The following is a 26,872-nucleotide window of genomic DNA, read 5'->3' as shown; positions in this document are numbered from 1 at the left end:
TAAATAAACTTCGTAACATAAGCCTGGTTTGCAAGAGCCTTTGCTGTAAAATTATATCACACACGGAGCAAGCGGCTTTGAAGTCTACGGATAAATAAAACACTCAATTTATTCCTGGTACGGCTTATAAATAAAAGAGGAACTAAGGTAATTATACCATAAAAGAAGTACGTTTTAGTGCGCGGTAAATTGTTCTATATTTAATTTTATATTACTTAATTGGATGATGGGATTTTTATTAAGGTTTAAAATTATTTTGCCTTTATATTGGATGCTTATACGATTGCCTCGGTGGCGTAGTTGTATTGCATGTCCGGTACAATAGCGCTCTGAGGTCCTGGGTTCGAATCCCGGGTCGGGCAAAATGATATTTGGGTTTTTCTGCTCAGTATCAGCCCGGAGTCTGGAATTTGTGCCCGATATGGCGATAGGCTCGCCCCCTATCACATCATGGGACGGAACATATTTGGCGAAAAGAGGGTGCCCTAGTTGCGCCTCTGCATACCCCTACGGGGATAAATGCGTGATGTTATGCTTATACGATTGAGTATCTTTTGTTTGAATATTGAAGTAACAAAATAATTTAAAAAATATTGAATGACATGATTTATGTCTTCAATTGTACAGTTACATTCGAGAACATCGGGTTTTCCATGCGGCGAAAGTAATATCGATCGATTATATCGAGTTTAATTTTTCTTTTCATACGTGTGCGGCAAAGTATCCACTGCACCTGATGGTAAGTGGAGTAGGGCCAATAGAATGTCGACTGGCGAAAGATGATTACCTCTTGACTGTCGACATAATTATGCCGGCCTATACATATTATATTGTTTTAAGTCAGTTTGCTATCCTATTCCTATAAAATTCCTAATTATTACACGCACGCATTTTGGCTCTACTACAGACCACCGGCGTAAATTAAATATAAATAAAAATATTTTTTGAATCTAAGAGACCCTTAAATCGCTCTGCCTCAGTTTCCTTGTATTTATTTGTTAATCTTAACACGGTTCGGATGCAATTAATCTTTTTATGCCAGTTAATGGTTTGTGTGACAGGTCTATTCAGTCTCATGGCCTAAATCCATATATATGCAATATTTGCACCTGGCTGCTTACATACAGGACTTGATGTGTAATCGGTCTATTGATTTACGTAGAACAGATAGTTATTTATACATAAAAGGGTATAGAGGGTTTTGATATTTCGATAATAAGTTAAACCACATACTCGTCTTTGCTCTTGGTAATATTATGCCAAGAATCATCCAAAAATAACGAATATTTTCACTAAAAATCACAATTTGTATTTTCTGTTTTTTTTTCTTTTTTTTAACTTTTCATTTTGTAATTGAATATGTGTGAATATGACGTGTGAGTAAGTGTATTTCTGACTGTAAGTGTGATATAGCCGCAACAAAATTAATATAGCAGTAGTATTTATATTTACATTGTTCGAAACTTACGCTTGTTTATTTCACATCTACGGTTTGAGTAACTTTTTAAGTGTTATTTTTTAAGATAAATATGTGGTTACATTTAGTAACACAACATTAAAATGACCCTGTATAATTAGTTGTTGATCGAGCGAAGTTTTTTTTATGATTAATTGCCTTTTTGCATTTTAAAGGAGTATAGAACGAGTTCAATTACTGGGTCATTTGACGTCTTAAGGTGAGTAAGGGAGGTTTTAAAAACTCACTATCATTATTATAAATTAGACTCAAACATATTCGTTGGCTTTTTTCTGATTTTCGGCCTATAAACCTTAATTAAAACGGTAGTAAAGGCTATTCAACTTGTATAAAAACAGTTTTCCATTAAATTGTTCCGTTTATTCTCCCATTGCATGACTGGTTATTCGTCCTTGTTCTGGCGGCCTACAGCCCTAGTGCTAAGTTCACTGCCCCCATTTCTCTCGTGGTTTGCCCAATAAGCTTCTTCGAGCTACTGTCATCTTTTTGGATCAAACTTTTCAAGGCCAGTGTATCTTGCGTTGAACCTCACAGTTAATAAAAAGCATTTATTGGAAATTTTCATAAATTTGTTCTCGGCACTTGCTGGACAAGAAGTAATTTATTACTGTTATAAGTTTACCTAATTTTCTGTAGTCTAGACAACTGATCTAATTATTCTAACTAGTGGTCATCCACTGATGGAAATACTTCCGCAATCATACGTTTTATTTTTCTACACTTCTGTATGTGAAATTTAAATATGGCAAATTTCTTCCTCCATGCGTGCAATGTTTAAAGGGGTACAAAGTTTAGTCTTCACGTTTCAATGAATATAAATTATGACCTTTTTACTTTAGTAGTACTAATTTCTGTGATAAGCGGCAATAACCTCTTTCGACTGATACAATCATGCGTTTCGAGCGTTCGTCCATACGATTAGCAGTCTCGATTAGGTTCCAGCTCCATAATTAGACTGCAATAAATCATTTAGGTAATTTGTGTCAGGTTATTGTTAACGTCATACGCAGCTAACTCCGTGATTGCCAGCCATTCAGGGACGTCGAATATGCAAATACCGGCCTCCATCGCAAAATGCATGTAAAAATACATAATTTTATATGCTGGAAATTGCATTGTTGCTATTTATGGCATGAATACGTTGAATAAATGAGTTATTAGTGACGTTATAAATTCCAAGGTTTGTGAACATGTCTGTTAGAAGTATCTAAACGCGATAACGGCTGAACGGATTTGGATGAAATATGGCACACAGATAATGTTCTTGACTACCGCATATTTTTGGTTCCGGAAAAGTACTCAGTGAGACTTTACTACCGAGAACGGATTTCTAACGCATGCCCGAATTCGGTTAGCAAGAGGTATAATAAAATAAAATAAACACACATCACACCTTTATCCGCGAAGGGGCAGGTAAAGGTGCAATCAATGCATGCACTTTTTGCCAAGTGTGTGCGTCCCATGATAATACTGAGGAGAAAAAAAACAAATATCATATAGCCCGACACGGGATGCGAACCTAAGTCTCCAGAGCGGTGTCGTACCTAGTACGCCACCGAGTCAGGTATAATAAAGTAATGATATATTTAAAACATAACTAGCAGATATTCAGTTATTCTGTGAGATATCAAGCTATAATTTTCTGTTGTTACCGAAATCATATGGGGTAGGTAATAATGCGAGACGTCAACTCGTAAATGGCAGTTATTCGTATAAGAATTGCGGATGGCATTATGGCCAATAATACAGGTTTTTTCTGTAATATGCCATAATTCTAAAGGAAAATTTATTTGCAATATTAAAAACTTTTGTCTCCATATTAGATAGAATTTAAATCTACAATATTCTACGTAAGAGAAAACTTGCTTCCGTAAAATAAAAATTCTTTGGAATAAGTACTTTTTGTTAGAATTCTTTTCACAAACTTTCAGATACTTGGGAAAACTCTTAAGAGTTTTTAGCGATCGCGGTCTGGGAAATAAAATTAGACGTTATTTTTTTGTATAACAATTCATAGTATCGTGAAACGTTGTTAATTTTTCTACAAATGTGTGAGAAGTAAGTGCCTTAGTCAGCTCTTTTTTTTTTGAGTTTTTCTGCTAATTTCCTATCTTAGTTTACATGCATTATTCTCCGTTATTTATTACTTTAAATATTGCAAACGAATATTATAATTTGACACCAAGCAATTAATTTAATTTACTTGAGAAGATTCGGTATTCTAGAAGCTATGTAATTTACAAGTATCCTCAATGCGTAAAATCTAAGATTTTCAATTAGTGCGTCCTGTAAACACTTACACAGGTGAGACATGGACACTTACCAGAAGCCTGTGGGCCTACCATCATCTCTTATTCCGACTCAGTTCAGGACCTAAACTGAACTGGTTCGCTATTTCGTACCATGATGTCGTCAAACACGACCAATATACGTCACCGCCTAATCAAGTTCAATATTGAATAGGAATCTACTATCATTCGTTCTTTATCGTACCATTATGTACAATTGAACCTAAACTGAGTCGGTTTTCTGTCAAAATAAGCGATTCAAAACAAGTTAGTATTTTTGTGCCTGGATTGTTCTTGTTTGTTATTAAACACAAAAAATGAGCAATATCAGTTTTAAAATGTAATAGTGTTGCAGCATGTGTGCTTCTAGAAAGTATAAGTGGCCACTTGTGACTTGCGTTCGGGCAAAAACACTCGAAAATTCTTTAGCTTGGGAAGTTTTGTTGTATCCCGTTGCCAATGATTTATTTTGGAATAAAATTTCCCATAATTTTCCTATTGAGTATAATTAACTCTTCGATGAGACAACTCACTGTAAATTATAAAACAAAGGGCACTTAAATAACTTTATTTCTTAAAGTTATATATTTTTAGAATTGCTTTTTTTTTCACAGTTTAATAATTAGTTAAAAATGCATTAGAACTTGCACGCATACTTACGCCATTATTTATTACACAACACAAAAGTAAAAAACTTTAATCACAACACAGTTTAACACTATAAGAATTTAAAACATAAACAATAACCGCGCAACTCGACACTGTTGTCAAAAGCGAGAGGTGCGTTTTTAACTCGAAACAGAAATCTAAATTTAGTTTTATAATAATACAAACGATAAAATATTTTCACCTAAATCAAGGCATTAAATTAATTTTATAGCGAGTTAATACCCGCCTTTCAATTAACTTATTAACAGCTCGTATATATTAGTCATTTTTAATTTATTTCCTTTTAACAAAATAAACAGCAACTTATCGGGAAATAACTAACTAAGGTTTCGGAACGCAGAACTCGAAGTATTGAACAAGCGAAACACACTTATACAGTGCGTATAAGGCTATCCCTTTTTAATTTGTTATGTAGCGAACAGACCAGAGACAAATTTCATTCACTCATCCACCGAGTTCCGACTCAAATGCGATAGTGAGTTAATGACATGATGGTACGAAATAACCCGATTCAGTTTAGGAACCTATATTGAACTGAATCAATGCTGAGTCGCTCGATAAAAGATGATGGTAGGCCCTCTGGTCCTTAAGTTTAAAATCGCTCAGCATGCTATAAAGCTGGCGGTGCTTGTAGTCATCCTGGTTGATAAATGAGACATGAAGTTACCGACTTAAGAACCATAGTAATTGGAAGTAGATATGGAAGTGGGCCGGCCATATCTGGAAACAGACGAGTGATCAGTGGAGCGGACAGACGTAGCCGTCCTATATGACGGACTGATAACTAGAGTGTGAGTGTGAGGCAATAGGCTGATTGAATGAGTAAAGAGATTTTTAAAAAAATGTATTAATCTCTACCGTCTTTAAACACCCACAATACCAGAGAAATGGAAATATTTTTTGATTTTTAAAATAAGGAAAGGAACATTTTGAGAAAAAAAATATCTATCCATCGCCTAACGTATAGTTAGTAATAAACTATGAAAATTTGGTAAAGCCCTGTCACCTCGACTATACTCCAAAGACAAATAGCTGACGTGATACACTGACGTAGTTGCTGAACATTCGTGATGAAGTTCTAAACATTACCTTGGAGTAGACAAGCCACAAACACCCAAAAAATATATTCCTTTCTGAAATGATTTGCGAAGTTTAAAAACATTCTAATTACAATACATAAGAGAAATTAGTTTTATATCATTTAACATTTACGTAAACATAAGAAACCATTAAACTCTACCATCAGTAATTATTTAACAATAAACCTTATAACGTTGGCATACTATTCAAAATACCTTTCCACGTAGTACCTCGACCGTACCGCGAAAAGCCATAGATAGTACTTAAGGCGTTTAACCCCAATGATTGGTCTATCTCGTCTAGTTAATATACTCTTCATGCGACCCAATTTCTTAGATTAAATTTAACTCCCTCGCGACTTCCATCCGGAATGACGTTAGGTTCCCTGTTTCCATGGTTTTACCGAGTTAATTATTTCAATCAATTGTTTTAAATAACGTTATATGGGTTGCAATAATTAATTTTGTCTTTAGGTTTAATAATAGCTTGGTAATATATGTTAATTATTGTTATATTAGGGGTGGAGCGAAATTTAGTGACGAATAAACTGAACCAGTAAGCAAATATTGTATTTCATGTTAACTAATATATAATAATGATATCAGCCCTGTATTATATACTGTCTCACTGCTGGATACGGGCTTCCTCTATTACAGAGAGGGATTAAGCCTTTGTCGACCACGCTGGCCTAGTGCAGATTGGTAAAATTCACACACCCTTAAAATTCATATAGAGAACTTTTTAGGTTGAAGATTTCTTTACGATGTTGTTCTTCATCGTTAAAGCAAGCGATAACTCACAAAGCATACACACATAATTTTAGAAAAATCGATGGTGTGTGCCTTTGGTTTTGAACCTGCAGACATTTGCCTAGGTAGTCCATTCCACTCCCAACTAGGTTATCGCCGCTTCATGTTAAATATTTTGCAATAAACCTAAGTAAAAGTGTTCAATCATGTCGTGTTTTCTTAAAATCTTTTAATTTGCCATATTGATTATAATTTTTGTTTCATAAATCACAAAGATATTAAATTATAGTTAGTTATAGACCGCACATCAGGGCCAAATTTTTGCCCCAAAAGTTTTTACCGATAGGTAATAAGTCGCTGTCTTATTTGATATGTCCGTGTCACAAGATGTCACAGCGTCGTGAGATATTAATGCAAAAATAATATATTCACAGATAATATGCTAATATTCGTATTAAAAACGTGCAAATCATGACATGGAAAAAATATGAAATATTTTATATTGACATTTTGCTATTTCACGGTAGATTCGGTAACCATCAAATAAGCGCAAATTTTTGTATGACAATCATTCCCAATATCCGCTCTATATAATCTTAGAACTCTTTGATAAATCATTATTTCATTTGTGTCGTCTTTAGTAAAATAATTTTCCGAATAAAATAGACTGTTAGGCTTATGGCTGATTTAATTATTATTGGTAAAGCCCTCAATAAGTATTAATGAGTAATTAATACCTATAAGAACGTTATCACACATTTCTGTAATGAATAGAGAATTGATGTAAGAACATAATATTTATTATAATAATCATGATAATATTATTTTATTATTATAATTGTTTCTAGACTTAGTAACCTTAGCTATATTATATGTATATATTTGTTTATGAATATTTATAATTAATTCCAGACGCCGAGGGCACTGGTGGCGCAGACCTTCAGCGTAAATTGGACCTCCTTAACGGCACTCTGGACGCTGAGAGGGCGGAACAAGCGCGGAGACAGATGCAGTACATTGCGCATTGTAAGTATATCTGTATTAAAAAGAATGACTGAACAAAATTGCGTATTAGTTCCGCCTATAATTAATGAATTGTTTAAATAATATGACATAAAATAATAATATAGTAGCAGGTAGGTCAGGTAGAATGAGAGGGGTGACTGGAAATAGCTAATGCAATTATGTCCGCTTATCATGAATGAATTGTTTAAATAATATGACATCAAAATCATAATATAGTAATAACTAGGCCAGGTGTAAGGAGAATTGACGTCTCGTAATAATTTTTTTTTAGTATGTTTAAGCGAGCCAACGATTACTTAATAATTATAGAGTAACCTTTGTAGATTTAATAAAAGGTTACCACGAGTAGAGATTTCACGAAGAACCATTGCCAATGTGCATGAGTTCGATCATTTTTTATTTTCAAAGTAATGTGTATTTTTTTTTCTTCGTGACCAATAATTCTACATATAAATGTCGAAGCCATAACTGAAGTATACCATCGGCACTAGCCATGCGTGGTGGACCAGAACCGCTCTCAGTAGTAAAGAAGGCACATGCGCAGCTGGGACAGTACCTATACAGTGATGGTATTATTTTTAAAGAAGTTACGTAACGTATATTGAAGATTAAAGGGTTTAAAGGAATAAATAAAGCGCAATTTACATTGATAATGAAGTAATCAATTAAACTTAAAGTTTTACTAACACGCTACAATACGATTTCGTAACTTTGGCAATTAAGATGTCTATCAATAGAATCCACACAAAGGAAAGTATCAAACTTAAACAATCAGTTAACGTAAATTGTGTTGTTATTTTTGTCGTAAAAGTGATTTAAATAGTTATTTTAAACCACCTACTGAGTTTAATATTTTTATTTGTGTTTATATTTTGACTTGGTTTCATGTAGATACCATCGGATTTCTAACGAAATAGTTATACTTAAGTCATAAAATATCTGCTATATACACATTAAGTACCTTGAATCACTTTCAGGGATCATGATTCATTAATGGTTATATTACGCAATATTTTGGTGTAAGATTACTTAAACTTAAAAAATAATAAAAACCTTTAAATGGTTTTGAAAATAAAGCTATTTTAGTGATTTTCAAACATTAGGTACCTACTAGAATTTGTCTACATCCATTACTATGTTGTCAAAATAAAAAAAATAAATCTCCGCTATCATTATTTTGTTAATTATATAAATTCTTATTTATAGCTGGTTATTCGGAAGACTCCGACTATACGTCGGATCTAAACTATCCGGTGGGCCAGCATGCGAACTGCAGCGCTTCTCAGTTTAGGAGTGCGGCGCACCAGATGCACACGCCACAGGTATACTTGTTTCCTTTACTTTGTTGCTAGGTACTGTTTCCTGTTGCGTCAACAGGAAACTTTTTATTACCCGTTTTATTAAATTGTTGTCCTCGGTTCCTTTTACTTTTGCTGGCTTGCGTCAATAATAATTTCGGGCTTGTTTGCGTGATAAAATTTCTGCAAGGCCCATAACCTTTTATGTGATATCTCTTAGATTGGATATCTATTGGTACTAGTGATGTACGATAGCGCTTTATTATGGTTGCCATTCCCGAAAATGACGCGACGTCGAAAAAAATATAGCATTTGATATTGTACTTGAATCTGATCACGCTAACCTGTTGATGCACCAACAAATGGTAGTAGTTAGCGACATAATGTGGGTAGTTTGAAATGTTAGTATCATTAGAGGCGTTTACAACAAATTAATTGGTGAAATTAAATATAAAAATATTATGTTGATTTTATTGCGGTTTTGGATATTATGATTTTCTTTCGACGTTTGGAAGACTTTGCACCCTTTATCGTACCGGGGGAAAAGTTATAACATCTACCCAAACTTACAATTATACAAAGCTTTATTTCAATGTCTAACATTCGCATAAATATACGAAATCATTATGATGTTATTTTAGAAATACGTGTTAGTGAGTTTGTAATAGAATACCGTATAATTTAAGTAAAATTGAACCCAACTGTGACAGTTTTAGGGAAACATATACCACAAAACGGCGCATTTTTATTCTACACGATCATTCTGGTATTATGACTATTCAGACAAATAGCCTAGAGGTAAATTCAGGCTTTGCTCGATCTCTGTGCCAACACCAAATCGATGGTTTTTATTCTTTTAACCATCTCCAATTTTCGCATTATTCAGATTAACATCTTATTACTATTGTCTATAATGATGATGATGTCCTCCATGACCTATCCTAGTATGCTTGTTCCTAGCAAACCCGAATTTAGTTGCAAAAATGCGCTTGCAAGTTAAGCAACACACTTAGCCCAAAGACTATATTGATACAAACATTCCAGAGGTCATTGGAGGCATCGAGGGAGAATTCGTACGAGAGAGACGAGTATCATATACATGGTGACACCGATCCACTTTACTACAATAGCCAGCCGAGAACAAATAGGTGAGATAACACTTTGTTCATTATTAGAACTGTCTTTATTCGATGTAAACATTCCAATTCTATACTAGAACTGTAGATATATGTAGTTTAAATAATAGGCTTGCTTATAAATGTACGTAAGGAATACTAAATTTATTGATAGATTTGTTTTGTTGCGTGAAGATGTTTTTAGTTATATTGTATGCAATTGTTGATATTACCAATTTGTGTTGTCAATGGAGGTGTAGATAAAACGTTATTCTATTGCAAAATATTGACTGATTTTGATACTGGTTCATTGATCTAATAAATTTATTTTCTTGCGTAGTATATTACTTTCATTACTTTATTAATATGCCGTGCAGTTAAAAGGATTCTTACTAAATGTATATTTAAATTCCTAAAGTTTATAATAACTAAATAGAACTTCATAATTTTCCAGCTTGATTGATAATTTTGTTTTGTAGTTTGTGTTTAGAAAAAAAGCGTTCTATAATATTAATAATGAATAATTATATTTTACAGAATAGAGACATGGTCGCAGTTGCACGCACAAGCCAGCGTCGAGTCGGCTATATCATGGCGAACGGCCGCTGATTGGCAGTCTGGAGGTAATTCTACTTGATTCATAGCAAAACTTTTGATTATAATATGTATATTAATTTTATTTTCTACAAAAAATAACAACACATTTTTAATTTACGAAATTTTATTATTATTGATTAAATCAAGACTTATAAATGAATTTAAGATTGTCAAATCCAATACAAAAATTTCAAGAATGCTTAACCTATACCCTAGCTATATAGCTAAGCTATTTAATAAATACATCCTTTAGATTTTGAACCTTATACCATGTAATAATAAAAGCTAATTTTACTATCATAATCATTTTGTATGTATCAAAATGCAAAAACCAGTTTCTATCCGTCAGTAAAGTATTTTATTCTTTCAGAAGAGCAACGGCGGCCGAGTCTGGAGCGTCAGAACACGTTGTACGATGACAGCATGGGTTTCGGGTACGACACATACACCGCTACCACGCACATTAGGTATGTATATATCACGATTTTTCCCTCTTCAATGGTAGATACGTTTTGATCAGAGATTTTGCTAGCTATATTAAGTTCCATATCTCTATGTATAAATAAAAGGGAATTTCCGGACTCCCATACCTTATCTAATAGCTGAACAGCTATTAGATAAGGTTGGGAGTTCTTATTTTACAATAAAACACGCTATTCTTTTCCTTTAAAGCCGGCTAGGCATCAGAATTTATTCTGGTCACAGAATACGGGAATATAGTTCTGATAATCTAAACGTTTATGTATGAGTGAGATTATTTAAGATCACAGATCAAATTTTATTTGTTAAAATGTCGGTCTGTATTATAATAAGGGTTATTTAATTCCAGGGACCACTCACATTTATCGCAGCAGGCCAGCTATGAAGAGTATTACGACTCCAGTAGCTACCCGTATCCGACGTATGTGGACGACTCGCGGCAATGGGACAGTGGGGGTCAGTACGGGGGGCTCTACGACTATGGTCTCACCCCCACTGAGTACGAGAACATCGTCAATAAGCGCCGCTCTTCTGTGGTGCAGCTGCCTCAGGTGCCGACCAAGCAGGTGAGACCTTTTCTATCAAATCAGATTGACAAGGAATTAATTCCCTCATTTGATGTTTAGTCTCAACTAGACCATTATTTTATTTCCCACTTTGTTATGAGGGGAAGTGGACAACTAATGTTTCCAACGACTTCCTATCTTTCTATTGAATTAATTTTGTTGCGTGATAAAGACAGATTAGTGTTCATATGTGTGTGTGAGGGCGGGAAAGTCTCTAAGGCCCAACCGTATCTAAAAACTGCATTAACGTTTTCCTAAATTAGATTGGTGGCAATTAAGATGCAATAATGTTCGGAATTTGCTTATACGTATTAAAATTTACGAAATAACTCTATCAAGGCTAAGAAAATCAGAATACGTTCATTGTTAAAAATTAGGTCATCATTTTCGACACGTCAATTACTGAGGTCCAAATTTCAAAAGGATCCAAGTCCCTGAGACTACAAGCCCTAACTATGCAATCCCTACATCTTGCTCAAAAATTAAAGCATTACGAACTTTGTTGTATACTAAATATTTCTAATACTAATACCTTTCGTCAGTTACATGAGATGGAAGTGATACCTCAGATGAATTGGGCCATGCTGTAGACAACACTAAGCAGAGCTCTACTATAACTGCCTGTGTATTATTCCAGTCGATGATGTCGTCTCGGTACTCGGACTACAATGAGATGGCGCCGTATAGACCACGGCCGCGACGGACAGCGGCCAGTCTACCTGGTAAGACTTTTACTAATATTAAAAGAGGTATTTTAGAAAATATCTGCAGAGATTCGTTAAGGATGAGAGCTGTGAGACAACAATTTCGGTTTTGTTGGTATCTTATATGGAAGGAAGAGTAAATAATGTTGGGTTTTATGATTATTTTTGAGCTTTTTGGTTCAGTACGCTAGTATCTTATGCTCAGTTGTGGTGTGTCCCAGGAGCAATCGTTGGGCTCTTACACCTAATTATGTGTTGGTAAAAAATTGATAGTAAGAGATGATTAATGTGTGATACAAGGAGTAGATCTTTACCAGGTCATCTGATCTGGTAAAATTCGCAGGAATTCGCTGGTTTCAGGCTGTTTATAAAAAGTTGTAAATCTTTACGGCCTTTGTTCAGCTTTGGACTGAAAGTAATAATGAAAGGATGAATCAATACTAAGTAAACTATGTTTATGTAGCGACGCCATCATCGACGCCGAAGCGCGGTCGCGTGCTGCCCGTGCCGCCGGGCAGCGACGCGAGCTCGGTGCGGTCGCGCGGGCGCCGCTTGCCTCGTCCCCCGCCGGCGCCCGCGCCTGTGCAGCCCGCGCTCCCCGCCGCCCCCGCGAGGCTACAGCCCGCGCCGCCCGCGCCTGCGCCAGCCGCGCTTGTACACACGCACGTGCCTTACGTACCCGGTAACTTCTTCATGAAAATTGTAATAAGCTGCGGAAAAATCTTATGTCAAGACGTCATTAACCCAAATTTATGGCGCTTTTTTGGCTTTCCTGGTTAATTTTGATATGGATATGGTTTATTAATACAAAATAAGCCAAAACAACATTTTTTTTTATTTGTCTGTGCGTCTGTCTATATGTTGTAAACGCATGAATTGAATGCAGTTTTCACCGATGTATTGCTAAAGGTTACCGACATAGCGCATAGGATTAGCAAGTTGAAGTGGCAGTGGGCCGGACATATAGCTCGAAGAACCGATGGCCGTTGGGATCGAAAGGTTCTAGAGTGGAGGCCACGTACAGGGAAGAGGAATGTCGGACGCCCACCTACAAGGTGGACGGACGACCTGGCTAAGGTCGCCGCAGGAAGTCGCTGGATGCAGGCCGCTTCCAACAGGTCGACGTGGAGATCCTTGGGGGAGGCCTATGTTCAGCAGTGGACTTCCTGTGGCTGAGATGATGATGATTGCTAAAATTGTAACATAAAACGTATGCTCTATTTGATCCTAGGATTATATAAAGCGGGACTTTTGTCCCAAAGAAACTTTATCACGCGGGTGGAGTCGCAAGCAAAAGCTTATATTAAATAGATATTTTTATTTCTCAACGCTTCTCCTTGAATTAGATGTCTCCTTAAAATGCATTTTTATGTTGTTCCAGAACCCGAAAAAGTAGTAACCAGTGTGAGTTATGGTTACGACAGTTATGGGTATCAGTCTGAATACCAGGACACTGCCACTGAACAGTTTCAGGATAATAATTACACTACAAGGTAAATGCGAATTTATGATCAATAAAATAAATATTATTTTACAATCTTCCATCTATTCTTATCTCATTCCAATGAGGTTTTGCGTTATAGTTAAAAACAAAAACACATCACTCTTTGATCCCCGAAAGGGTAGGCAGAGTTGCGGGAACTCACGTTTATCTTTGTGTGTTCGGACGGGAGACAGTTCCTATGACGTAATAAGGGCGAGCCTGATTAGTCACGCCCAACGGCCTGACTTGCTACAGGCTAAATTCGGAAAAAGGAGCCCCTTAACATAGAAGGCCGAGCCTGTTGTATCAGGCATAAATTCCAGTTTGCAGTAAAACTTAATATTACTGCTCGATCTGGGTTTCGAACTTGGGACCTCAGAGCGGACTCGTGCTGCGGACGTAATATACGCCACCGAGACAGTCATAGTTACATAGTTATAAGAATGTTGTAGTAAGGATTTAACTTATTTACGCCGGATGATTATCGCATGTTTGACGTTAACCCATTCTGGGAGATACTGTTGATTGCATGATGATGATCTAATCAGTAACTGCTGAGCATATCTGCAAATCATATTATCAATAGCATATCTGTAAACAAAAGAACTTTGATGGCTAATATAAGATAGGTGAAACACGATCAAAGAAAGTATTATAATCCTTTATAACATTTTATGCGTATAAATAAAGAGGCCAATATTGGATTAATAGACACAAACTTTTTATTTATTTCATACATTCACAATAATTCTTAAATTAAACTAGAGTTAATATATTTATGATTTAATGTTGAGCGGAACTGTATGTGATAAGAGTGTTGAGTTCTCATGAGTTCTAATTATAACTGTTATAGTTCGTTCACACTATGTCAATATTCGTTTCGTTTTTTATTTAATTTTACTGAATGAGGAGACAAGCAAGCTTTGTGAAAATCGATACGTCCGTTTATAAACAATAGTAACACCACAGAGGCGAACGGTCCATATAACGCGATTCTTGTCGGCTTCTCTTTATGTAAAGTCAAATTATCATTAGAATGATTTGTAGACTGGATTGTTGCATATTAGTATCTATATGTTGTGTCGGGTTTCCTTTCGGGAATTTCACCTTTTGCCATTGCAACACCAGCATTACAGACCACTGTATGATACTTCGCTATGGTCGTCAACCTGAGAGATATTATTTTTACAGAGATACATAAAACCTTCTGACTATTAACACTAAAGAGAATTATAATGGCTCATTTACACTGTCGCCTATGGCTCGTTTCGTGTTCGCTTCGCAGTTCGCGTGATTCGAGTTTTTGTTTACACTCGCGCGGTTAGTTCTTTTGTTTGAGGCGAGCGCCGCGAGGCGCGAGGTGAGGTGCGTGGCGAGTCGCGAGACTGTGGTGTGGTTTCGTGATTCGGCTTGCATCTCGTCTCTCCGCTCGCGCGAGAATGAAAATGAGCCATAATATATATCGAGAACTCATACCGTCTTGAATCTTGAACACCATGGAATATTTATTTCTAAACATATTATAATTACGACTGCGATACACGATTATCTAGATCGATATTGATAATGTGAATATCATTTCTTTAAAATGTATTATTATTAATAACGAAATGTTATAAGTAATGTATGCATGTGTGAACGGGTCTTTCCCGTTGCAATTAATAAATTATGATATTGACATGTACATATGTACATACATAGTAATAATTATCAATAGACATCTATTGATAATTTATACGTATTTACCGTAACCTATGAGCCTAAATTAATATTAATATGAATTTTAACATCCTCTCAATAAATCGCATAATCGATGTTCATGGAGTATCATGGATAAAAAATAAAAACACATGGGATATCTTTACTTTTACTGCCTCGGCGGCGTAGTTGTACTGGATGCGTGGTGTGGCAGCGTTCTGAGGTCCTGGGTTCGAATCTAGGGTCGGTAAAAGTGATATTTGGGTTTTTCTGCTCAGTATCAGCCCGGAGTCTGGAATTTGTGCCCAATATGGCGATAGGCTCGCCCCCTATCACATTATGGGACGGAACACACTTGGCAAAAAGTGGGTGCCCTAGTTGCGCTTATGCATACCCCTTCGGGGATAAATGCGTGATGTGTGTTTGTTTGTTTTCTTTGTCATAACTTTGCTGATAACGTCTGTCTATGTCGTCTTCTTGTACTACTAGTAGCTTACAGTTCAAAGCTTACATCGGAAGACGCTTTGTAAGGATTGTTCAATAGAACAATATAGAAAACTAATAGAGAAAACTAATAAGTTTTCTCTCAAGGTACATTGGCATCAGGCAAGTTCTCGGCTCTCAAAACTAATCCAAATCCATAATTGAAACAAAATGCTACGCGGAACCCACGTTGGAGTGAGATAAAGACCGCTGAAAGAAGAGATTTTTATTGTTATGTAAAATAGTGTCTGTTTTGAAAGCCATAAAACGGATAATATTATAAATTTTATACCTCGAATAAATTTAGCCCTAGATAGCCACTGAAATCCCATTCTTAATACAAGTGATTTGAGTCTAATTTTGTTTTCAGTTATGATGAGGATGGGATGCAACCGTTCTTTGATGAAACGCCACACGCTACACCGCCAGCCGCTGGTAAGTATTATTTTGTCATTAGTATTACAACTACAGCTATTAAGGTTTCAATTAAATGGTATTTCTCAAGAATCTGTCATATATATAGCCATACATCTACAGTTTCTCTGGCACAATGGATTGTGGGTGGAAATGAGTAGCATTAATAACTCGTTTGTCCATTTTATGCAAAAAAAATAATTGATAGCTGGTTCTAGTATATACAAAGATTAGAAATAGCAACCAGAATTCACTACATTATTCGTTGAAAAACAACCTAATTAGGTCACGAGCTTCAACAGCTAATATTTTAGTTTGTGTATCAAAGGTCTTCTGATTCATTATACCTATTCGTTTTAAAATAAACGTATTATATAAAAGATAAAAATTTCCGGTCTTCGATGCCATTGAATTTATAATTAAATCAGTGTTTACAAGAGCGCGGTAATGGCGTGTCCATTTTTAAATTTATTGTGCGAGACCGCGACAGATCATTTATTCAGTGCGTTTTTCAAAATTTCAGCTCAAAAAACGCCATGGACTGAAACTGAAACGTCAACACAATTTACTTACCCAGTAGCTAGTGAAGGGGAATCATTATTGCCTAAATCTGTGCCATCGACAATATCTTCATATTTACCGCAACCGCCTGTAACAAGCCAACAAGAGATTTACCAGGACCAAAATTATCAGCGATACGATTATCAATATGATAGCCAACAATATCAATATGAACAACAAGACCAATATCATGAACAACATCAGTATCAGGAAAAAAATGATTATCAATACCAACAACAATATCAAGATGAACAAACACAGCATCAAATAAGCCAACAGTACGATCAAGAACAACAATATGAGGACGAACAGTATCAGTATCAGCAACAACAGAACCAACAATATCAGCAGCAACAGGAATATGAACAAGAACAGCAGTTAGAGTACCAACAACAGCAACAGTTTCAACAACAAAAAGATTTGCAACAGCAACAACAGCAACAGCAGCAACAATTGCAGCATCAACAACAGCAACAACAACAGAAACAGCAACAACTTCTACAACAACAACAGCAGCAACAACAGCAAAAGCAACCAGCACAACAATTACAATCGAGTGTATTAACCGGTGCCGCGACATTAGGTTCATTAATGGCTGGTGGTGCTAAAAAATTAGGTAGTTTCTTTGGTGCCGCGGCTGCTGCTGTAGCTGCCCCATCGGTTCCCCAACCTCCACAACAGTCAATAGCAGTAACAACAGCGCCCACGACGCAGTTCACTTCATCCGTAGCTCCCGTCACGCCGTTCACATCAACAATTCCAGTCACAACGTCCGTCCCAGAAGTATCGCCCGCGGTGCCAACGTCCACAGCGACGACTACTGTACCTACTTTACCAAGAACTCCATCTCTTAAAAGACAGGAGTCAATACAAAGACCTTCTGTGCGTCGAACACGGACGTTACCTGACGCACCAGAAGACTTAGCCCAGTCGAGTATCGACGAAAGTGCCTACGAGGACGAGTACCATAAGACTGAATATGAACAAACAATAGAACGCGACAGGACTTCTCTGGAGAGGTATCGTGATGAAGAATATCCTCACGACCTTACCTATGAAGAGGAGATTGAAGAAAGGCGGATGTCTGAAGCTCCCAGCAGTCCACGGAGTCCCAGTATACAAAAAACTGCGTCTCCTACGAGAAGCTTATCTCAGATGAGAAAGCCCTCGGTGGATAGTTATCATAGCCAAACGCCGTCAATAATTGACCGCAGAACGTCACAAAGTTCTTTTCATCATGAAGAAAAAGTTGCTGTTGTGACGACGCAAGAAGGTGAGTTTTATATAAATTTAACCTTATTATATTTTGTCACTGTTTTTTTATATTTGTTGGTGGGCAATTACTTGCAGTGTTGTATAGTATGTTTTTTTAATTAATTCAATGAAATAGTCGTACAACAACATTTATTCTTATTTCTTACAATAAATTGTGCAGTAATTTACCAATGTAAGCTATTGATTAAAAATATGAAATAATAAATTTATATATCGAATTACGAAAACAAATCTATCATGTTTCTATCCTCAGAAATGTAGATTTGTTTTAAAACTTTTAAGAATTTTGTTTAAACTAATACTTTTTCACAGAAACGATAACGGAAAAATCCAAAGTAACGTTTCAAGACAGTCGGACGACATACCACGAGGTACCAGAAGAGAACGATAGGTTTCAAACGCAAGAATCGTTTGACGAACACGTTGACGAGTATCAGGACGATACGTATCGCGAAGACGATACCTTTCACGAGCAAGATGAGAAGTTCGACGATCAAGATCAGTTCCAGAGAGACGACCAGTACCAGGAGGACAGTGTGTTCCAGGAGCAGGAGAGGCACGATGAGCAGGCGGAGTTCCAGCCTGAGCAGCCGAAGCTCACGCCAAAGCAGAGGTGGCACCGGGCGTACAACAAGATCGTTATGCAGTTGAACGTGAGTACCCATTACCTAGGGATGAATTCAGAGCGGATACTATTCTTAAAACTTCATTTTGAAATAATGATGAAGCGATATATTAATTATTTTTCATTATAAAGGATTTTTAAAGTATTTTATTAAAAGATCTACTACGATTATTTGTTTTATTATTTGTTTTAACCTTGTTAATATGGTTATTATTTCTTTTTCGTTTTATTACAATAACATTCGACAACATTAGTTTCTTCTGGTTTTCTAAGTTAATGTTTTTTTATTAATTAAATTGATTTCATTACTTTTGTATTCAGTTCAGCTAATATATTCTTAACAGGCACAAACGTGTTAACTAGTTCAGCATTTATTTTATCTCTGAATTCATTCATGATTTGATATTGTTTTTTGATTTATAATATGGTGTTTTTGTGTATTTATATGGAGAATTAATACCTGCCGTAACAATAAGGTAAGTCTCAAGGATTTAATCGATATTGGTGTTTGTATACGGGTAGAAAGAAGGTTAACTGAGATAATGTTATTCGTCACTTGTTTTTATACCAAAATTACGTTGTCCTAATTTAAATTGCGTATTATTATAGCTGCTAATTATAAACAACGGTTAATTATTTCAGGTCTCAAAAAATTCAAACGCAACAGTATTTTATTAATAAGCAATTATTTAAACCTTTAGTAATAAAAAAATATTTAAATTAGATTTTTTTTATGAATTCAACGTTTATTAGAAATTTATAAATAATATGTAATTTCTCTAGAATCTACGCATCGAATTAATTGAATATTTTGAATTATTACTTGTAGGCCAGATAAAGGTAGCATTTTAAACGGTGTAGTTTCGAGTACTGTTGTTCTTATCAATGAGTAGTTCAGTAAAAACAATAATTACAATGTAAATGAGCGTGTTCGACCTAGTTATTATTATCAAACAATTTACATATACAACGCTCTTTAATAAGTTTATTGACGTCTTAAGACATGCGAATTGTTTTATTAAGGTTACTTTGGCAAACACGAAGAAGTTAGAACATACGCTAGTAATTTCTAAAATTGAGACTGACTTAAAATAGTATTTCCATAAGTTAGAAAAACAGGCATCCTTATTTGCATTTATGCTTCAATACGAAAATATCGAAGTAGAGGCGTTAACAAGTTAGCGTTACATTCAATTAAAATGTATTGAGGATTTCAACAACGCATCGATAAGCAGGTTACTTATTCAATGACGTAAAACATCAGAGTTAACGGTGTACCTTATTTATTTGTGTATTTTTGTTTTTTTTTTTCACTATACTTAACAGTGGCCAAGAATGTAATTTTCCGAAAGGAAACCCGATACATCTTGTATGTTTTAATAATATGCATAAATGCAGCCTGCAGATCGTTCTAATGATGATTAGATTTTACATAAATTACAAGAGAGAAGCCGGCAGGTATCGGATTATATAGACCCTTCGCCATTGATACTTAAGGTTTCTAGTTATTTAATATTAAATATTCTACGATTTTCCGAATTTCTTATAAAAGAAAGCTTCAATAATAAGTAATTTGCTCAAGTAACTCGCGTGAGTTGTTTCACTTCTTTTGTAGTTATCCTCTTTGAATGGATTAAACATAATATAAAACTAACCAATCAACGATCGCAATCGCTTTTTTTTATCGATTGTCCAAACGGACCAATCAGAATCGTTTATTTGACATTATTACAAATGACTTATTTTGATTGGTTCATTTTTGGGATCGGATTGATAAGATTGGGATATGGTTTATTGAAACCTTTTAACGAAAAACAGGTAATAAAATATTATTATTAATTTAGTTAATTACATTACTTTAATGAATCCTGTGTTCTAACGTACAGCCATTTAAAGGCGTAAATGGTTGTGCATTTGACTAATATGAATAAATAAATTATTAATACTTAATCCAAATCGAATATGTTGCTAAACAAGTCTAGTGTAATTTGATTACATAGCATTCACTTAACGACCATGTACAAGTAAAAGATGCAATTCGACAAGCGTCTCACTACACAGGGGGCCAATCTCCTGCTGTATTCGGCAGAATATCACAGTGAATTAACGACATCTAGACACTGGATAATAATGGGTTATAATTCAATAAAGACGATGTGACATTTATTTGCGACCTTGGGCCGTCCCAATAAAATGTTATTATAGCTGTTTAGTGTTTAGTGGCTCTTAAATCATTTGATAAATGAAAGTAGATGAAGTGTTAGTACAAAAAGGTGATGAATAAAGGTTATTATCAAGACGTGTGATTTATTGCGAATCAAATAATTGGCTAGACATCATAGGAAATCAAATACTTCAAAAACAATAGACCAAAAAAACGGGTAGTTTTGTGAACTTTTCAAATATTGCTAAACGAAATCGATTTCTATTGTATATCAGTTTTAAGTCGTATTTTCATTATTGTCACATTAATGAGAACCATATAACTTTACAATACATTTTTTCTCTTAATGGAAAAACAGCAGTTGCCAACAAGAATAACAAAATGTAAGAGTGGATGCCCGCAATCCGTCCCAGCGGGGTATGGCCCAGTGGGTGCACAATGCGAAACCGCTGTTACGACTATGACGTACGATGCTAACCTTGATTCGTCTAGGGCTCTAGGGTAAAATGTTAGAGAGAACTTAATCGCTGAGAAATCGTATTAATATGGTTATTAAGACCATGTGGTATAAAAATATAAGACAAATAAAAGCCTTATTATACAAAGTGTTGTCTAAGGTTCGTCGTACCTATGGCTTTAGTATTGAAGTTATCTTACTGCGCTATCGGATATGTCAACGAATTGTCAGCGTTTTGTAGACTTTTTGATACAATGACAGTCTTCGGTAGTAAATATTTGTGAGTGAGTAAATTCGACGTTCGACGAAATGGAATTTTCCCTTTTTAAAGCGAATTTGTGATATGCACTGCTGAGTATTTTGGATCGTGTAAATAATTATTTTATTAAATTTACTATACAGCATATTAAAAGATCTTTTGTCCTATGTCAATTGATGGCAAAAATACTTATTAATTTCACAAGAAATTAAATTCTACCACCATTACAATTAACTACAATTCTAAAAGCTGAAAGTAGTTCCCTTTTCTCACTTTAAAAGTAAAAGAAGCGATGTGGTGCAAACAAGGCACTCACAGTGCGGTTACGGTCAAGAACTTTCCAATAATCCAATACTAACATGGCAATCTGAGTTTCAAATAGTGATTACACTGCAAGCGCGGGAGGACTTAGCTCCACTTTAATTGCCCTAGTTCGTAAGCCTTTCCTTGCAGTCGTCCTGCAGTTTAATAACTGTTTAAGAAATTTGGTGAAGTATTGTTTGTTATCTTTTTCAAGTTAGATTTCCCTTGTGAGTTACGTGAATAGTTTGATTTTGCATTTTTTAATTTCCATATATATTGTATTCTGGCGAGATTTGATTATTGCGAATTTGTTTTATATTCTAGGCTTTTGTTTTACATGATTTGAATTTGTATGTGTTTTTGTGTATATTTATTAAGTTCGTTTGAAATAAAATTAGAATCGAATTAAATCGAGGCCTGGTTTACGGACAAAGAAACACATAAAACTCTTTAGGGAGAAAAAGGTCAAAAAACCTTGGCATAAAAAGAAACATCTTGAAAGGTAGTAGTCTATCTGCTCGTTAATTAACCACAATTCTCTTAAACGATGCCGTCATAAAATAACACTTCATTTAGGTTTATATCTGATAAATTAACTGTTACTGCCTATGTTTCTGAACAATGGACCATGAAATGATGTAAGCCATAAATGGTAAAAAATTAAGTATGGAATGAAAAATATTTATATGATCTGTATTTATTTGTTTATGTAAGTACATAAAATGCGATATAATCTAACGTTACAAAAACAAATTTTATTCTGAAAACGCAATTTAAAGTCTAACAACGTAACAGATTACAATACTTTTACGCAAGAATACGAATGTGTTGTATATTTATTTATTTGTAATAAGGTATACCAATAGCACTACATATTACATCAATCAATATTAAAAAAGCAATAAGGTACAGCATCTGATATGTGTGCTACTAATAGGTGAACACAGCATTTATCACTAACAACATATTGAATTAAAATCTAAAACATAATAATAGGAGGTAGAAAAGAAAATTATAAAGTATTAAAAATTTGTCTTTATAGATTTCGGTTTGAAATTATTACTTGAATATTGAACAGTTTGCGGGTTACATCATATCTGCACCAACGCGAGTTAAGTTTCTTTGTTCTGAAGAAGTTTGTTTGCTCTAAATCTAGCCTTTGTATTTGGATTCTCTTTATTGAGTACGCAAACTTATTTTCTAAAATTTCCAGGAATATCATTTCATGATTAGATATTAACGATTTAAATTTATTCATTTTGTTGATGGAAGTAATCGAAGTTAGAGATTAAAGATTGTATTGAATTATTTTTATTTGGGTTAGTAAAATTTTAAAGTTGACGTTGATTATGACATAATAATAAAAGAAATAAAAAATATTTTTAACACATATAGTTTAGACTCTACAGTAAATCTTAATTCATGGATATTATGTGAATATATAATGGAACAAAATTAAATATGAGGGCTTCTATTAAATCACTACCGAAAATAAATATTTTATGTATCTTTTTGTTCTGGTGGGTATTCGAACCCATGACCTCACAGAGAGTGAGCTCATCACTGCTAAGATTAATAATACATTTTCATGAAGTATAGAACGAAGTGGTTACAGGTAAAACATTAAAACACAGATTTTATGGTGAGTAATAAATCCACGTCAATGTCGTATTCAATTAAGTGATCTGCTTCGCTCCATTAAGCTGGTGTAGGCATTGTAACTTCTAGGGCTTTGCTAATTTCACTCGAGTGGAGTATATTTCGGTCTACTATTAACTATGAAGTTTGATGAACTCGCTTTGGAAATGTAGAGGACTGTAGAGGTGGTGTTTTGTTCTATCGTCAACTTTATAATAATAATAATATCAGCCCTGTATATACTTGCCCACTGCTGAGCACTGGCCTCCTCTACTACTGAGAGGGATTAGGCCTTAGTCCACCACGCTGGCCTAGTGCGGATTGGTAGACTACACACACCCTCGAAATTCCTATAAAGAACTTCTCAGGCATGCAAGTTTCCTCACGATGTTTTCCTTCACCGATTCGTCAACTTTATTTCCAAGTAACAAGAGCTATGTAATTCGATAATGTGCCACCTGTTGCAAATGTTTATACGCTATTATCACGTGCCCTTGTAGGTGCTTCAAATAACAAATGCTAATCTGAAGTTTCAAACTTTTTTAATTATTAATTTGATGCGAAAGAAAAATCCATTCCCTATTCTACTTATCTGATATGCCTTTAAGCTAATTTGAAAAAGTTTTCCACTTTAATTTTTTATCTAATATATAAATTCAAATTATCCTTGAAGAATTATTTTTTTTCGTACAATTTTATTTAACCCCCGTCTTAGCTAAGTGACTGCCGCCTGTGGAGAACCGATACTTTGAACCCGATCAGCTCATTAGTTCAACTCAGTAGCTCGGTCCATACGCACATACAAAACTACGCACTCCCCACTCAGTTCGCTTACAGACTTTGTTGCGTACGCACCCCTTGGAAAAAAGGCTGAAATTCGTGTACATTTAGGGTACGAAAACATTGCGCAAGCGATGGCGGAAACGCGCGAGGCCGCGATACCGACATCCTGCGGGCGACCGTGGCCCTATTGATACCGCACCTATCGACACTTTGTATGCAAATTCACCAGGTGACAACTCCGCGCAGTTGTATCGCAGACGCGAGTGTGTTATAGACATGTTTCGAAGTAGAAAAGGTCAGGCCATCAGCGAGGCTGATGTCAGGCGCGATCAGGCGTATCAGAGTCGGTCGGTAATGTCTGGATCGCGGCTTCGAGTCCGTCGTGGGTCGAGTTTGACGGATTTGGACAAGTTGCGATGCAGCGGCGGCTCGAGCGGTGGCGGTTCTATCGGGGATCTGATGAACATGTTCAGCGGGAGTGCTACCTCGGTGGGGAGTGACACGCTAGTGGCGAGGACTGTCCCTCTAGAGACGGTGCGGCGGAATATCCCGCCGATGACGACCCCGCCGTCGCGCCCGCCCTCCTCCCCGCTCATCCACGTGTCCCGGCCTTTGGGGCCGTTAACCATGGCCCAAAGAACTCTCAGATTTAGTAGACTGTTAAAATACCAGCCATGTTCCGCGGATGTTCTCATTACTCTGGTGAGTTATTGAATTCTCTAGGTTATTCTAATTTGTAATTATTTCGTTACCTGAATGACATGTATTTTTATCGTGATATAATATTGGCAAGCTGATAAAATGTGTCGACGCCATAAGTGGTGTTTGTTAGCGGTCGAAGCTTTATGATAACGTGTTAATTACAGCTATTCGCATCAATTTGTTGACGTTTTGACATTATCAGTGTATTGCACTAATATCAACATATGCAGGATATTACGGTTAATCAGCGAAATCAGTACTGTATGAAGTAATTAATGGTGAATATATTTTTAAATATGTATTTTGTCGATATATGTATTCGTTCCAAATATGCATTATTGGGTAAGTGGCTAATGGTTTACCAATGCTTATAAGTTGAAACAATCGCTGTAAACATTAGTACTTCCTAATTGTTCTTATACGTCAATCATTTATATATCTGATATTATATATCACGCATTGTGAGATTACTCTTTGAATCCCAAACCACAGGGTAATTTTTTTGTATGCATTTATATTTTTAATACATATACATAATATAAAAATATTTTCTTAATAAAGAGGAATATATCCTGTATAGTTTATATTTATGCGATAACAACATCTTCTTCGTTAAAATCATGCGCTTGGGAATCTCAGAATGTAACCGGCATCAAATTTCAATTCTTTGTGAAATATGACTGAATTCAGCCGAATAGCAACGCAATTTTTTATCATTGATTATAAATATTTAACTTCCTGACTAATTAAATGCTTCCATCTATCAGACAATACAATAATTGTATAGGAAAACTTATTTGAAATCAAGAATCCTTATAAAAATACACGATAAATGTCAGAACAGTTTCTTAAAGATTGGGCGGATATTGAGTACAGATATGTTTTGTATCAAATGAACGTCTTTCATTTGATCTGAACGCATTGTGCGAGATTATCCGGAACCCACTCATTTTTAGTTACTATTGTATTTTTGGTTATTTTTAAAGTATTTCCAGAAATTTCTAATTAAGAAACCTTACGAAAAGTTAAGTAATTGTATGCTATGTTAAAAATATTTATTATAAGTTTAAAAAGGAATAGATAAAAATTACCAAGCAGCTGGGTCATATAATTATTGGAAAAAAGGGTTATTGCTGAGCAACATTTATCGTACTTAATTTGTAAGGAATTTAATACTCACATTTCAAGATTTCAATACTGCTTAACATGTTTATGTATCTAAATGGAAACTTTTGCTTGCGCAGTATTTATTTCATGCCTAAATTTGCACTTTGACAGTTTCTACAGCATATTTATTTAACAGTTCTAAGTGTAAATCAATGCATTGTATACCTCGCCGCAAGCATGTGCTAAGATGTAGGTCACAAAGTCTTTTACAGTGAAACATAATAGCGCTTCCAAAATGGTGTTAAAAAGACAATTCTGTGGTATCTAATCAGTCGCATACAAGAATGCCTGATGAAAGCCTTACTGAATGAATGGATGAATCCATCTAAGCCGAATGTCGGCCACGGCGGCCAAACTTAATGGAGATCATTAAGGAACGCAGGAGATATTATAGTGCACAAGTGTGTGCGCAATACACAGATGCACTCTCTGTTCCTTCACTCTCTTAGTCCAGTGATACGGCAATCCGACATGACTGGAGAAAGGCGTAGGACCAACGGCTTTTAACGTACTTAACCTTTAGAAAACATGCCATTTTAATCTTATGTTTTTATACAACATAATAATAATATGTTATTGATAGAATAATTCAAGTAAATTAATCTATTACTTTAACATAATTGTCCGTTATTCATGAATATAAATTAAAGTTTATATAGATGTTACGATTATATGTAATTGGATTTAGTTAAACAGAAATGATTTATTCGACAATCTTTATTTAAATAAGACAGCCAGTATTATTACAATATTTTGAGTATAACAATGAATTCTAAAAAAGAAAATATTGACGCATGTTTGAGGCGGTCAC

The 26,872-nt window shown here is 35.2% G+C and overlaps 1 protein-coding gene across 1 annotated transcript; it reads left to right on the top strand.

Moving 5' to 3' along the window:
• The first annotated feature begins 6,650 nt into the window (after window positions 1–6,650).
• LOC119188513 (mediator of RNA polymerase II transcription subunit 1.1-like) lies at window positions 6,651–24,906 on the top strand. Its single transcript, XM_037436572.1, has 14 exons — window positions 6,651–6,663; window positions 7,176–7,289; window positions 8,496–8,611; window positions 9,632–9,735; window positions 10,240–10,325; window positions 10,670–10,766; window positions 11,129–11,345; window positions 11,983–12,067; window positions 12,513–12,731; window positions 13,431–13,542; window positions 16,084–16,148; window positions 16,651–17,961; window positions 18,276–18,616; window positions 24,301–24,906. Exons 1-14 carry the CDS (start codon window positions 6,651–6,653, stop codon window positions 24,904–24,906), a joined length of 3,486 nt encoding a protein of 1,161 aa, XP_037292469.1.
• Window positions 24,907–26,872: the final 1,966 nt, after the last annotated feature.

The sequence above is a fragment of the Manduca sexta genome, chromosome 8 (genome assembly GCF_014839805.1).
Source record: "Manduca sexta isolate Smith_Timp_Sample1 chromosome 8, JHU_Msex_v1.0, whole genome shotgun sequence".
Classification (NCBI taxonomy): domain Eukaryota; kingdom Metazoa; phylum Arthropoda; class Insecta; order Lepidoptera; family Sphingidae; genus Manduca; species Manduca sexta.
This window is presented reverse-complemented; position numbering and strand designations above follow the sequence as displayed.

Excerpts from the sequence above, each read along its gene's own strand:
- LOC119188513 (XM_037436572.1), top strand. Across the intron at positions 9,736-10,239 it reads AGCCAGCCGAGAACAAATAG|AATAGAGACATGGTCGCAGT; the intron begins GTGAGATAACAC and ends TATATTTTACAG. Across the intron at positions 12,068-12,512 it reads GACAGCGGCCAGTCTACCTG|CGACGCCATCATCGACGCCG; the intron begins GTAAGACTTTTA and ends ATGTTTATGTAG.